Genomic DNA, 15,522 nt, shown 5'->3' with positions numbered 1-15,522 from the left:
ACACAGTCTGTAATGTGGCGTTGTCTCCTTTATTCGACAAAAAAAAGTGGTTTTAGTCAAGTTTGTATTCTTTTAAACACACTTTAGTCGGACAAGAAATTTAAGGTCCGTGCGTGAAATTTAAGACCTCCTTATCGGAAATTTCAGATTTTAAGACGTTTTAAGACTTTTTATGGACCCGTGGGGGATTTTTTCTTTTACAAAGTACTATAGCTGACCTAATGGAAATGTAAAACTGTTCTAAAAATAAGTATTGTCTGGACCTCCACTAGGAAGGAAATATAGATACTGGACCTCTTGGAAATTTATCTTAATACCCCTCCCCTGATTTAGGGGCATGATCAGACTGGGGAGAACATTACAGTAGTGGAGAACACTAAGCTGGAGGACATTAGCTAGGTTTCTAACCTCTCAGGTGCCTCCTGCTCTTCCTCCTCCTCTGGGATTTCAGTAGGCAAACCCTCCCCCCCATCATGCCCCGCCCCCAGTGCGCTTGTTGTAGATGCTTCCACCTGCTCTTCCACAACAACAGCGCCCTCTTCTCCCTGACTCGGGAGGGCCTCCGCACGGCTGACGTTTACACACACACAAACACACAAACCAAGCCATGACATCATGAAAGGAAGCATGCAGGACAGAAAAAGACACAGAACAGACAATCATGAGCTTGGCAGACATGCAGATGAGGAAAATAAAATAAATCTCTAACAAGATACACGAACTCTCCTAATTGTGTGACAATAAAGGCCACAGAATGATGATGTCATATACAGTCTCAATCCTTCAATTAATGGGTTAATCTTATAGTCCAATTACAATGTCCAAATCATATTTCAATAATACTTTTTTCTAAAATAAAATGGTTTTGCTTTGTATTGCAACATTCATGAAAAGTAAGCTTTTCTACACAAAACTCTTATTAGTGTCATGTGAAAAAATCTGCACAATTCTGTGATACGAAAATAAAAAAATTGCTAAATTAATTGTTAAAAAAATTAATATTTTTATTCAGCAAGAATGTATTAAATTGATCAAAAGTGAGAGGTAAGTCTTTTAAATTGTTACAAAAGAAGTATTTGTTAAATAAATGCTGTTCTTTTGTACTTTCTATTCATCAAAGAATCCTGAGGAAAAAAAGGTATCATGGTTTTCAATGATAATAATATTCTTATACTAATGATTCTGCAGGATCATGTGACACTGAAGACTGGAGTATGGAAATGGAGTATGCGGAAATAAATAATTTTTTAAAATATATTAAAATAGAAAAATTCTTTTAAATTGTAAAAAAAATGTTGTATTAATAGTATTAATTTTATTGTATTTTTGATCAAATAAATGGAGCCTTGCAATGAAAAGACAACATTTTGAATTGGTAAAACAAATTTGAATACATACTTGAAATGGTATATATTTATTGCATTACAGAAATTGCTATGTTTAAAAACATTATGCAGAATATTTGTTTCTCTATTGCTTTTGCGGTCAAATATGAGCTGGACATTTCTTTTTTCGAGTCACCAAAACATGTGATGTCATCTCAGCCACTGGTAAACACACTCTTGAAAAGTTCAGAGGTTTGGTTCACTTCGCAAGCAGGCAGAGCCACACCTGAACTCATCGGAAGCACAGTAAACGTGACCAGAGTGTTTGTCCATGGCTGAAGATACATCCACAGATATAACCGCTCAGTGGGTTTATTGTGTGCCTACCTGATCCTGCGGCTCGCTCGCACCCTTTCTGATTGGACAGACATGTAGCTCGTGCTGCTAAGCCTAGACGCGCTCGACATAGCGGACACGTCGCTTACATCACTGTCCGATGACCTCATGGAGAGACTGTCCATCCCCTGCTGTGAGGAAAAACAAAACAAAGCTAATTATTACATTAAAATAATGTTTTATAATGGGATTTTAAAAAGTATTTGTTAAAGCAGTATGCCATTAAACTAACCAAATCACTACAAATGTTCTTCGAAGTAAAAAAAATCCCAACGAGCATTGGAAATGACAATTAAATGAAAAACAATGGTAAAAAAATGCAACTATTTATTTAAAGTTGTTCATTATATCTATAAAAACAATATTTTTTAAGTGTTTTGCAAAATTTGCACAAAAAAATATAGATTTATAAACTTAATTAAGCTTAAATATTTGAGTGTAGGGGTTGCGTAGAGCTTTGTTGGTGTGGTTTCGTTTCATTAACCACAAATTCCACTGATAAATGTGATTATTTTGAAATAAGTTAATGGAAAAAGATGGCTTAAAGAACATATATCATCGATTAACAACCTTAGAGCTCACAACAGGTCTTTAAAAGTTTTTAAGTTATTGTTATAAATGAGTTTCCCGTGAAAAAATGAATGTTAACACGACTGTTGCACTCTACAGTGATGCTAAGCTATCACTAATACTCTAATAACCATAAAAATCAGATCACAGATCAGATTATTTGAACTATTTAGTACTAAATGAAACATCAGTATATTTTTGGTCCAAAGTTCTCGACACCATCAGCCATCTCGTGTACATTTAAGATGTTTTGGATTGTGTTCTGGAATTGAATTGCATTATCCAGGGTTATTTACACTACTATCTCACTACTAATGATAAACTAATATTTATAAAAGTCACAAAGGATGTCATATTTCAGAAAACACACAGATCAGAACAAAAATAAATAAATAAATAAGATAAAAAAACCCGTTTACTTCCACCATTAATCAAAACAGAATAGAGGACCAAGTGAAGCGTTTGTACCATATGCAAGAATTACGGTACAGTGCACACGTGCCTCGAAGAGACATGTAATATAACTACAGGATCTTTTCTTATAGTAAACTCAACACATATATCATGGTGGTATACTTCAGCAGAACATGTTTTTTACATGAGCTGCAGCAAATCAGTACTTAATATAAATGTCTATGTGAGGGCCTTTATTTATATTGTGTCCTAACCAGTAACAAACAGTAACACATTATTGTTAATCAGAGAGCTTTTGTGAAATATTATTAGAATTTAAAATAAGCGTTTCCAATTAGAATTTGTTTTAAAATGTCATTCATTTCTATGATGGCAAAGCTGAATTTTCAGCATCAGTGTAACAAAATCCTTCAGAAACCAGTCTAATAATCTAAAATGGGTCAAGAAACAATTCTTATTATCATAAAGCAAGAGGCCGAACGAGGATCAATATTGGGCCAGTGTTTGCTTAGGGAGGAGGAGGGGTTCCTAAACGATATCAAGAATCCGATTGCTTTACTGTAGATAAACTCAAGCAATGACATACCTTCGATGGATCCTTCAAAGTGCCTGTGTGACAACAAAAGACAAAAAAGTTAGATGTATTGAAACCCATTACACAGAAGCACAGTACTCTATGTATATTAGTTAGTAAATGTTGCCTTTTGATACAAATACACATCCAACAAACTCCAAAGCAGCACACATCAGACAACAGAAGTTGTCTATCAAATTACAGTATAGCTGATCGAGTCCAACCCAAATAAACAGATGAGAAAGAGAACAGCAACTGCGTGAAAATTGATTTGACCAGTCATTTAAAGACCCTATGAAATGGTTTTATGAATGCAAGTTACACATGTCTGTGCAGGAGATTCAATAATTCAGGCAGGAATAAAGGAATGGACTGCACTCTGTACCTACTGTGTCGGCTTTTAGGAGTACACTTGCATATGATAACACACATGAGCTCGTAAATGGACTAAAAGCAACAAAATAAATAGGTAAATAAGTAAATAAATCACAGATTCTCTAAGGAATAGAGTACAACAGTGCTAACCAATATTTTCAGCGACACAGGTTGTTCCCATGTCTAATTGATTTTTGTTTTGTTTAATAATGCGTTTTCACTCTGTACTAAAAGCCCCTATGGACAGGTGTTGAAAATTAGCACATGTGCTATTACACTTTAAACAATGCATCTGGTTCGTCCAATGTTATGGTTATGTCCATATTAAATAAATAAATAATAATAAAAAAAGTATTTTTCCATTCATTTCTCAGATAGGGATTTAAAAAAAAGTCTTTGTCAAAGCAGCAAACAAAAATACAAAGATACAAGCCTGTGAACCTTACGCCTGAAAGAACTACAATCCCGTGAAGCATTGAGAGGAGTTTCCAATGTTTTAAACTATTTTAATAACACCACCTAACTCCCCCCACACACACACACACACAGTTTTGGAGGGGTTTATTTTAGCGTTAGTCTAAATTACCTGCATCTCCATTCTCTGACACTGTTGACTCTGACACTACTGCTGATGTGTGGATGAAACACAAAATGAGAGACAGTTTAAACAGACACCACACACAATGTTATGATGGAAACACACACACAAAAGGATTTTGGATGAATTTCAGATTCAGAAACTCATCACTCATGCCGAAAGAAACATAACAAAAAAAGATCGGAGAAATTCAACACCTCAGAAAAACCTGATGTGAACTAAGCAAAGGTTAATGTGGAACAAACTTCTCAAACACACACTACAAACACATGCCCTGTTTCCCCCACTACACACTGCATGCAACACTACAGTAACGTCTAACAGAGCTCAATGGCATTATTGATTCACAATTAGGGTTGATTTTAAGGGGTACAATCAAAGATATTCTAACTCTAAAATAACAACAAGCTAGCTCTTAATTTATAGTTTAAGATAAATCATATTAGCTTTCCAAAAAAATTCTAAATATATCAGTGAGAACTCGTCTCAGCATCAATAAAAGTGTATTAATTACTTAATTACTACCTTCCTTCTACCTATTGCCATCGTGATGATGAGAAAGAACAATTAGCAGTTCAGTTCTACATCTCTCTGAAAATAAAATCTACCTCGCTACGTATATAAAGGTGACTTGACTAAATCCGAAGTGAATGACTTGAACTCTAATCAACGAACTCTAACCCAAACCAAGAAAAAGGGCACCATGTTCTGTTGTGTTTGTTAGCAACTATTTTCAATAGAGCAAAACCATACTGTATTGACAATATTATTTCTAAAATATAAAAAAAATATTTTACTGAAAATTGTACTGTTGTATAAATTCAATAACACATTTGCAATCTTGCTCAGAGGCCATTTGAGATTAAAAAAAATGCTCTATTGCTTTATTGCTTGTGTGATAACTTCTTAAAAAAGGAACTAATTAGAGGCGAATTTTTGCTACCATATTTTAAATCATTATTATTATTTTGTATTTTAAATATTATAATATTACTAAACCATATAATGGCCGATAAATGAATATTTCAAAAATAAATTAAAAACGGATGAAACACGCTTGAACCGTGTCATGAGTGTTGGAGTTGTATAGTTTGTCCACCAGAGGGCACTCTACACCGTTCCTGTTGGCAACACTCGTTGAGTTGGTCACGAGACATACATCGCTTGAATAACAATTAAAAGAACATCCCCATCAGTTCTCTTAACTCAAATAAGCAGGACAAAATTTGTGACTATCATATCCAGTTTAAAATAAATAAATAAATAAATAAAATATCGGCCGATATATCGGAATATCGGATTTTAAAACCAACAAATATTTGTATCGGTATCGGCCTTCAAAATCATTTATTGATCGGGCTCTACTCCACTCATATACCTCGATACGTCGCCCCAAGAGGGCAAAGGGGCAGTGGCTCAGGACCAATAGCTACTCGTTACTGCAACGCAACATTTGACGACCTATATTACTGAATAAAAACAGTGATCACCCTATTTGGGAATAATTTTGTAGTTGGTTTACAGACGAATCTGAATTTACCTTGAATCGGACATGTAAGTGCTTCCCAGTAGGCAAACACACCATACCAGTTTATTACCTGTTTGATGTTCAAATACACTACAGTTTTGTATATTTTAGTAATCATGCCGCACAGAGCTGTAACTACAGAGGGTTCAGTCTTAATAAATAACATGGCAGCAACAAGAGCAGCAAAAGAAGAGAGCTACATAGCAGAAGAACGGCTGCAATCTAGTGCGCACTAGTGTTGATCTATTCAACTAAAGGCAGATGAAGACCACAGCTTGTGGCATACCAGGAGCTTTCTTCTGCTGGTCCTCCCATGTCACCTCTGAAGTTACAAGACAAGGAGAAAAAGTCAATGGGCCTAGTTAACAAAGATGTGCACACTTGAAGCCAGTAGAGTGCATAAATAAGGCACATTTAGCATATTTAAGTTAGCATATAAACACCGTTTACCCTCATAGTTTAAAAAAAGTGCTTTTTTCCCTACATAAAACGTTCCTTTTTCACATTTTATTATTTGCAATTATATTAAAAAATGGAAACATTTAAATTAAATAGTCATTTAATATCTTTATGTTTATTTAATCACTTTTTTTAATTAATTTCAAAATATTTAAAAAGTTGTAAATTTGTTGATTTTTGAAGTCTAGTTTTTTAAAAAGGTGTCACAGAGCCATCTACAGGTGAATGAAGGTACTTGGTTTGCACGAGCGTCCAGAAACATATTAAACAATTATTCTTAAAATAATAACAAATCACCTCAGCTTAGTGCACAATTTCTAAACATTTTCAATAACATCACTTTTACAATCTTACCAACACAATCATAATGTAAATAAACTGCACTCTTAGAAGAAATGGTTCTATTTAGAACCAGAAATGGTTCCATCCCCCGCTTCATATATGGAACTCCAAAATGGTTCTATATAGAACCATTTTTTTTTTGGTAAAAGGTTCTATTGGCCAAGTATGGAACCCCAGGGTTCTATATAGAACCCAGAGGAACCATTTTTTAAGAGTGTATAGAACCTTTTAGGGGTTCCAAATGCGTAGCGCTGATAGAACCTTTTAAGGTTCTATATAGAACCTTTTCTTCTAAGAGTGTATGATGTAAAAAATCCATCTGATGCAAGAGTAGCCGTACAAACGTCAAGTACTGCAAACGTACATCTACTTAAACACCTACTTTTCTAAATCTCTCCAACACAAACACACTGTAAGACATCACTGAGAGATTCACACGGTCACACACACTTGCCTTTCCTCCCATTGACAGGTGGGGGAGCTACAGGCTTTTCCTGGGATTCTTGTGTCAGAAATGGCACACACATAAACAGAAGGGGAGTTTAATAATCAGTATTTTCCACAACCACACATGCTAAAACACACACATATGCACACTCATGCTCCTATGAAGCTACGAGCACTCAATCTATGTTCAGAACAGCTACTCTTACTATTAGTTCGGAATGCAGTATCTAATACTGTTTAGGATTGCATACTGCATAGTGTTTGACATACTATTTTAAAGTATCAGAGGAAGTATACAGTGTATACCAGGGGTGCAAAAATACTTCCAACCTGTTAGCTGCATCATAGGCCCTCACGGAAATAAGGGTCTCAATCAGCTCCCTAGTTTCCTACACTCTCAGAAAAAAAGGTACAAAAGCTGTCACTGGGGCTATACCTTTTCAAAAGGTAAAGTTTTGTCCATTTTATATGCTAATATGTACATTTTAGGTGCTAAAATGTACATTTTAGGTGTTAATATGTACATTTTAGGTGCTAAAAAGTACATTTTAGTTGTTAATATGTACATTTTATGTCCTAATATGTTCATTTTAGGTCCTAATATGTATATTTTAAGTGCTATTATGTACATTTTAGGTGCTAATATTTCCATTTTAGGTCCTAATATGTTCATTTTAGGTCCTAATATGTCCATTTTAGGTCCTAATATGTTCATTTTAGGTCCTAATATGTACATTTTAGGTCCTAATATGTATATTTTAAGTGCTAATATGTACATTTTAGGTGCTAATATGTACATTTTAGGTGTTAATATGTACATTTTAGGTCCTAATATGTTCATTTTAGGTCCTAATATGTTCATTTTAGGTCCTAATATGTACATTTTAGGTCCTAATATGTATATTTTAAGTGCTAATATGTACATTTTAGGTGCTAATATGTACATTTTAGGTGTTAATATGTACATTTTAGGTCCTAATATGTTCATTTTAGGTCCTAATATGTTCATTTTAGGTCCTAATATGTACATTTTAGGTCCTAATATGTATATTTTAAGTGCTAATATGTACATTTTAGGTGCTAATATGTACATTTTAGGTGTTAATATGTACATTTTAGGTCCTAATATGTTCATTTTAGGTCCTAATATGTTCATTTTAGGTCCTAATATGTACATTTTAGGTCCTAATATGTATATTTTAAGTGCTAATATGTACATTTTAGGTGCTAATATGTACATTTTAGGTGCTAATATGTACATTTTAGGTACTAATATGTACATTTTAGGTGCTTAAATGTACCACTAAGGTACCAATATGCAGCCTTTGGGTACAAAAGTGTACCTTTTGAAAAGGTACAGCCCCAGTGACAGCTTTTGTACCTTTTTTTGTGAATTAGTATATCGTGCACGCGAATATTGGCACTGGTAAGGACAGTAAAGATCCTGGCTCACTACACACTGGGTCACTGATGACCTATTACCTGCAGTTGTACAACATCACTACTGGTATTTATGAACAATAGCAGAACTGATATCTTTCTGACATGATTTTTACATTATGAAAAATCTTTTGCTTGTTACATATACACATATAAGTGCAAAATGACCTGTCTAGCGATCTGTTTATGTTTAAATATAATTAAATAATTGTTTGTATAAAAAATAAAACATCTATCGTGTGTTGAGTTGGCTCACGTGATTTTTTGGTGCGACGCTCTCGGGTTTTCTTGGTGCACTGTGGGACTTTTTAGGGAGCGAACGTTTCAATGCACAGTGGTCGAGACAGGCCTTTAAATGGCTCCCTGATCAGTTCCTATTGTCCTATTGTTCCTACAGTGACTATTGAACAAGGAAGCTGATTGGAACACACCCTAAGTTTTGCATCCCTGGTGTATACTGTGTAGTAAGTAGTAAGAAGTACTCTGTTGCATTGACACACCTGGCACAGAAGCCTGTTGTACAAGAGGTGAGGCTGATGATGAGGCAGTGGCTGGAGAGGGAGGGGCATGTGTTAGAGGAGGAGGGGCCTGTGCAGGTGGGGGAGGGGCCTGCACAGGTGGGGGAGTGGACACTGAAGAAGGTGAAGGGGGATGTGCAGGAGGGAGAGGAGACTGGACATGAGGAGGGATGGTGACATGTGCGATGGTAGGGCCCGGGACAGGAGGCTCCATCCTCTCATGAGCTTTGATGATGACAATGATGAAGACAACATGATTGGCAGAGACAGGATTGTGAAAAAAACAAAAAAAAACAGGAAAATGAACAAAAGGATTATTTGGGTGGACATTTATGAAATAAAAGTGAAAAAAAAAAAAACCCACTAAACATGAAAATATTTACAGGAAATTCTCTACTTTAACAGATATCGTTAACAAAAAAGCAGTGTGCATATGAAATAATAAATAATCAAGTTAAACTGATATCATATTTTATTGTGATATAATAATTTATAAGAATCATAATTTAGTTTTCCAGAATAAACTTCATTATTTTTATTTTAAATACTTATTTGATTTAACAATACCTGATTTATTATTTGGAAAATATTTCAAAAGTAGCAAACTATAGCTGTTCATTTTTATCAAAAACAGTGAAAACATATATTCAAATATTTTTACAATTTAAAAGATCTATCTTCAGTCGAAAAAAATTGTGTAAACAGTTTGTGTAAACTGTGATAATTTCTTTTTCAGGATTCTTTGATGAATAGAAAGACACCATTTATATAAATTAGAAATCGTTTGTTACAATGTAACAGTTTTACAGTCACTTTTGATCAATTGAATTTTTTTCCCTTTTTGAAAAAAATAAAAAAACGTATATTTCGTATTAACTATTAAGGTATTTGAAACAAAATCAGAATTGTTGGTTTCGGCTAAACATTTCGGTGCAATCATACGTACGATGACATGCACAACAAGGTAGCTTGTGCCACTGAATTGTAGTGTACTGTTACAGTATTTACTGACCACCCCACTCTATACTATATAACATTTCTTAATATTTCATTCACAGTTTTCTTATTATGGGATCAACTGCTAGCTATGCAGTAACAGCATTACCAGCCATTGCTTGTGTGACTTGTGGAGGTGGAGGGGGCGGGGCTGGGGGGTGTGAAGCCCCTCCCACCGCTTCAACATTCAGACAGAAATGAGAGTAAAAAAACAGAAAGACAGAAGTATGCCATCAGACATGAGGGTGAGAAATATAAAAATAGAAGAAACAAAAACTTACATTAATCTACAAACTGATAGACTGACTGAACATACTAACTAATGTGCTGCAGTACAAATGCAAATATAATTCTGAATTTTATTTAAAATTTTATTTACGTAGTCTATTAACAAACTCTGATGCAAATGCAATTACTCTCAGAACATAAAGATCATATTCGCATTTGACTGATATAAAGTATCTCATGTGTCCAAATATAATTTACCAGCCACAGACTGTGGAAGCTGGGAAAGAATAGGAGAAGGAGCCTGAGGTACCATCCCTGTTCCCGCTTCATTGGTTGATAAATTGTGCAAATCAAAAGAGAAAGCAAACAAAAATGTCAAGAAACCAACAACTAGACTAATAAAGCATAATTTATAACTGTGTGACAGAGGATTACTGCTAGGAGTGCAAGGTGCAAGTGACTTACAATTTCAACTTTCTCAGAAATAAGAAATAAGAAAGTTTGCATCTTGCAATTTTGAGTTAACGCAATTCTTTATTTCTTTGTCTTATCTCTTTTTTTTTTCTCAGAGTTGCAAGTTTATACCTCACAATTTGGACTTTCTTTCTCACATTTGCAAGTTTATAACACCATTCTGACCTGATTTCTCACATATTGCGAGTTTATATCGCACAATTCAGACTTGTTTTCTCATTTTCTGAGAAAAAAAGTACTAAATGCAAGATATAAACTCACAATTGCCAGAAAAAAAAGTCAGAATTGTGAGATAGTCACAATTACCCTTTTGATTTTTTTGATTTTTTTTTACTCTGTGACAAAAACAACCTTCCATACTTGTGATATTGTGGCAGATTTGGATATGATTCCCAGACATGGACTACACAAAGCATACATCTATACTGATACACGTACAGCACAAATAATTGCACAACCAAGGCTGAAGCATCTGCTCACTACACCCAATGAACGGCCCAAGCTAGAAAACTGACAGGTAACGCTCACAGACCAAAGCTAACAGGTTTAGTCAAACAGAGTAGATGATAAAGCTGTAATAAAGAAGACTGAGACGTCGCTAAACACACAAAAGCTAGTGCTTACAGACCTTCATAAGGCTCAGTAATGCCCTCGCCATCTTCTGGGAAAAAGGGTGGTTGGGGGGGGAAAGCAATCCATGTTGTGTTATGTAAAGGACAATGTTATTGCATCCAAATTGTAGTTACACAATATTCTTTATCTGACTTGTGGTCAAGATGGTTGTTTATGGGTTTTATATTTGTGCAATAAAAGGCTATAGTTATTTATTTAGCTTATTTGTTGGAAAGGAAAGGTTTGGGAAGGTTATTCTTATCATCAACATATCGATATATATATATATATATATATATATATATATATATATATATATATGGTGACCCTAACCTGACTAATTATAAAAGCTTCTTCCCCATGAGCAAGAAGCCTGGTTTATCTACTCACTTCTGTCCATAGAGCCCTTCGGTGGGACTTGCGGTAGCTGCCGACCTCTTCGACTCGATACCGGCGTGGTGGTGGGACTTGTTTGGACCGATCCGCTGCGGGGATTTGCCCTGAGGGATAGATGGTGTGTCAGTAGTGAACAAAAAGCATTATATCGAAAGAAGTGTTTGTCGTCGAGTCAAAAACCTGAGCAGGACAGGCCAGACCGTTTGACTACAGACACACGCTGGTGAGAGAATACTAATAAAAACAAACTATGGTCATCCGGGCAGTATTATCACTTACTAATGATGCAATAGTGTCAGAAAACACACTCCACTTGATTGCAATAAAAAGGGACACATACTATGTACTATTAAAGAAAAGTCAATATTTGGCTCAAGGGTTAGTAAAAAAAAATTGTAAAGAAGTAAAAACATTTGGTGAAATACATGTTCTGTAGATAAGGTACATCAGCATGAGCTGGTACATCAACCCACATCATGAAAACTTTCAGATCATATTTCACCCCAATATCAAAAGAAATACATTATCAATTATATTTTTCATTTCATCAACGAGGCCTATTTTACGTATCAAGAAATGTTTGCATTTTACATCATTTCCATGAAATTTAAGCACAGTCTCCTCTCCTGTAAACTTTTTATTTACATTAATGTAATGGAAACAAATAATTATATATTACATTACATTTTAATTGTAAAGTTTTAGTAGTGATTTATGCTCAGTTATGTTGATGTATTTTTCAATTGTGCAAAAGTACATTTTACAAACCACCATTTAAACTGTTACTGAATTCTACATTTTATGATTTCATATACGATATAAAACGATTTAAATGATAATTGCGACTTTTATATCTCACAATTCAGAGCATACATCATGCAATTCTGACTTCATGTCTCAGAATAGTGAGTTATATCGTCATAATTCAGAGATAATTTTGAGATGTAAACTCGCAATTATGAGAAATAAAGTCAGAATTGTGAGCATAAATCGCTATTGAGATTTTTGAAAATTAACAAAAGTTAAAAAATTTTTTTGTTAATTTTTACTACTCAGAATTGTGGGAAAAAAGACAAGTTTTTCTGCAATTCTGGCTTTATAACTCATAAAAAAATTCAGAATTGAGAGATAACAAGTCGCAATTACCTTTTTTAAATTTTAATTTGGTGGAACAAACAAACTTCCATTATAAATAAAAATGCGTAATATAGAAATGGAATATACACAGAAATGATAAACAACATTTAAAATGCTTATAATTACAAAAATAAACCATCTGAACACATACTGTGAAATTTAAAAATCTCTGAATTTAAAACAGGCTTAATTTTATTTTTATAAAATGTTTTTTTTTTCTTATTTTATTTAGGGGTAAAATATGACCCAATAAGTTCTTGACATGTTCTTAAATTTCACACACACACACATATATATATATATATAACCATATAAGAACATGCATTTAGTAAATATGTCACAGTCATGTGCATTTTAGCCACGTAAACAAATATACGTTTAAAATGCACATCGACTCCACAGTAAACACAATGATCTTTCAAGCACCTTTTGAGCTCAATGTCACATTTGCTTTCCAATGATCGTACATGTGCCTTAAATTTGAGGCACATTGCATCTCTTGCATCAGTGAAAGTTCATGCGTAAATCTGCACATTTACGTAATTACGTAATGTGCCGGGCAAATCGTAAGTCAAAAGGTTTTATGGTGTCTCAAAAGGTGGGATGGCATCAGCATCAGGAGAGGTGCTTGTGGCTGCTTAAGCTGCAAGGAAAGTGAAAAGGCCTAAATGCAAAAACAGCCCATAACTCAAAGCATAAACTGTTAAACCACAAATAAATAATGTTAGTAAACAACGCACAAAAATAAATCATAATTAAAACGAATAAGAAAGTAAACCGTACGATGCCAGGTACAACCCGTTATATCTCGAGAGGATATAACAGATTCAAATGAAAAGACGTTAGTAGCAACCATCGTCGCTACTCTCTACTCTATAAATGAAGACAAACCGAAAACAGCATCGTTACAACAGGGTTAAAATAAGAGGAAGTGGAGAGAGGCATTCCAGGTGACAGGAAGCAGAAGGCATGGTTTCGTTTAGGGCTTTAGTGCTTGTTGTGATGGGTCTGGGTCACCTCGTTAAGGCAGGAGAGGGAGGAGCGGATCTCCCTGACGGTAAGGACGGCATGGATCTCATGTAGCCGGAGTCGGGCCGCTCAGAGGAGCGGGAGCGGGTGTAGACCGGTCGCTCCATCATGGGCCGCTGGTCAGCTGACCTGGACCTGTAATGGTCATGTCTGTCCACCATGCTGCGGCTATACCTGCGGAACGTTAGTCAAAAAGCCACGCTCAGCTGAGCCCCGCTGCATCATGGGATCACAGGGCATCAAACGGTCTATAATCGCGTGAGGTTGTTCCTGTGAAATGATGCTGGTTGGCTAATAATTGGCACAAAAAAAAAAAAACAACCAAACTGCTCAGGGTCATCAGCATAAACTGAAACTCATAAATAAATACCAAACTGAAAAAATAAGTCAAATGAACGCTTCTGGAAGATTCTGCTGCAAAGAGAACAAGTGAAAACATTTCATACTGAGCCCCATGACTAGTCTACTCTATACTGTACTCGTCTACTGTATTACCTCAGATCTTCCTCAAAGTACTCATTGTTAGCTGGGAACTCTGGAATATGATCCTCTCTGCATAAGAGAAGAACATCAAATGGTCATTTAGCAGCTCTCATAGCTGTCAGGAGTTTTGCTAAATAGTTTTGCCTTATCTCCCCTTGTGAAAAAGAAGTGTGGTTGACTGTATTAAATGAGCACTTATAGTGTACAGTGTTTTTTTTTTTTGTTAAAATGTACTTGCAGATAATATAATATTAATGAAAGTACACTTAAAGCAACACTAAATAACTTTTCCTCTGCGGTCGCCCTACAGGTTGGAAGCGGAATTGTCCATTAACGCTGTCGTAAATAATTTAACGTCCCGCAGCATGTTGTAGTACGCTCGCTCGCTTTTTATCCAGCACCGGCTCTGGAATGAACGATGTCCACAGACAAGATAAAGTATGATGTATTGTGAGATCAGAAACAAAGAAAAACGAAAAAAAATACTATTGTAACTACTAGAGCCTGACCGATAAAGTATTTTGAAGGCCGATACCGATACAAATATTTGTTCCGATATTCCGATATATCGGCCGATATTTCTTTTTTTATTTCAGAAACGCGCAATAAAACATGAACAGATTTCCCTAACATTAGTTATTTGTCGTTATTTATGAGTTTTAACTAAAATAATATAAAGCATTTTAAAAATAAACTTGTTTCTTTTATTGACGCACAGAATAGTTGATAGCTTTGTGGTTAGCTAGTCCACAATTTAGCAATGGATAACGTCATACTGCAAATTGTAAAACATACATTTTCAATATAACAGGCCAAGGAGAGATGATACGTCTCATTGCTATAACTGTCACGCGCTATTAAAGAAATACTTCAGTCACGTTGTCAAAAGTTAAAAGGACAGTCAGTCGACTACACTGTAACAACGTAACGTAATTATTACTAGCTAATTCCGCTTCACTCTCGGCTTATTTAACAGCAGCAAAACTGCACATAATAGTCACAAATTTTGTCCTGCTTATTTGAGTTAAGAGAACTGATGGGGATGATCTTTTAATTGTTATTCAAGCGATGATGTATGTATCATGACCAACTCAACGAGTGTTGCCAACAGGGATGGTGTAGAGCGCCCTCTGGTGGACAAACTATACAACTCCAACACTCATGACATGGTTCAAGCGTGT

At 35.1% G+C, this 15,522-nt stretch overlaps 1 protein-coding gene across 9 annotated transcripts in view; it reads right to left on the bottom strand.

Moving 5' to 3' along the window:
- Positions 1 to 15,522, bottom strand: part of rims2b (regulating synaptic membrane exocytosis 2b) — a 123,241-nt gene that overhangs the window by 17,926 nt on the left and 89,793 nt on the right. For 4 of the 9 annotated variants that reach the window (XM_089122556.1, XM_089122558.1, XM_089122559.1 and 1 more), the window contains 3 exons: positions 11,687 to 11,796; positions 3,292 to 3,314; positions 1,713 to 1,852 (listed from right to left, as the gene is read on the bottom strand). In XM_089122556.1, the coding sequence (XP_088978682.1) occupies positions 1,713 to 1,852; positions 3,292 to 3,314; positions 11,687 to 11,796 (273 nt within the window). Of the gene's footprint in view, positions 1 to 408; positions 571 to 1,712; positions 1,853 to 3,291; positions 3,315 to 4,240; positions 4,283 to 6,066; positions 6,103 to 7,035; positions 7,084 to 8,968; positions 9,212 to 10,091; positions 10,161 to 10,468; positions 10,535 to 11,312; positions 11,346 to 11,686; positions 11,797 to 13,846; positions 14,033 to 14,353; positions 14,411 to 15,522 lie in introns of all 9 variants that reach the window. The other 5 variants (XM_089122564.1, XM_089122560.1, XM_089122557.1 and 2 more) reach the window with 5 other exon arrangements.

Source organism: Pimephales promelas, chromosome 18 (assembly GCF_988280905.1).
Source record: "Pimephales promelas chromosome 18, fPimPro1.hap1.1, whole genome shotgun sequence".
Classification (NCBI taxonomy): Eukaryota; Metazoa; Chordata; class Actinopteri; order Cypriniformes; family Leuciscidae; genus Pimephales; species Pimephales promelas.
The sequence above is the reverse complement of the archived record's forward strand: the minus strand, read 5'-3'. Positions and strand labels throughout refer to the sequence as shown.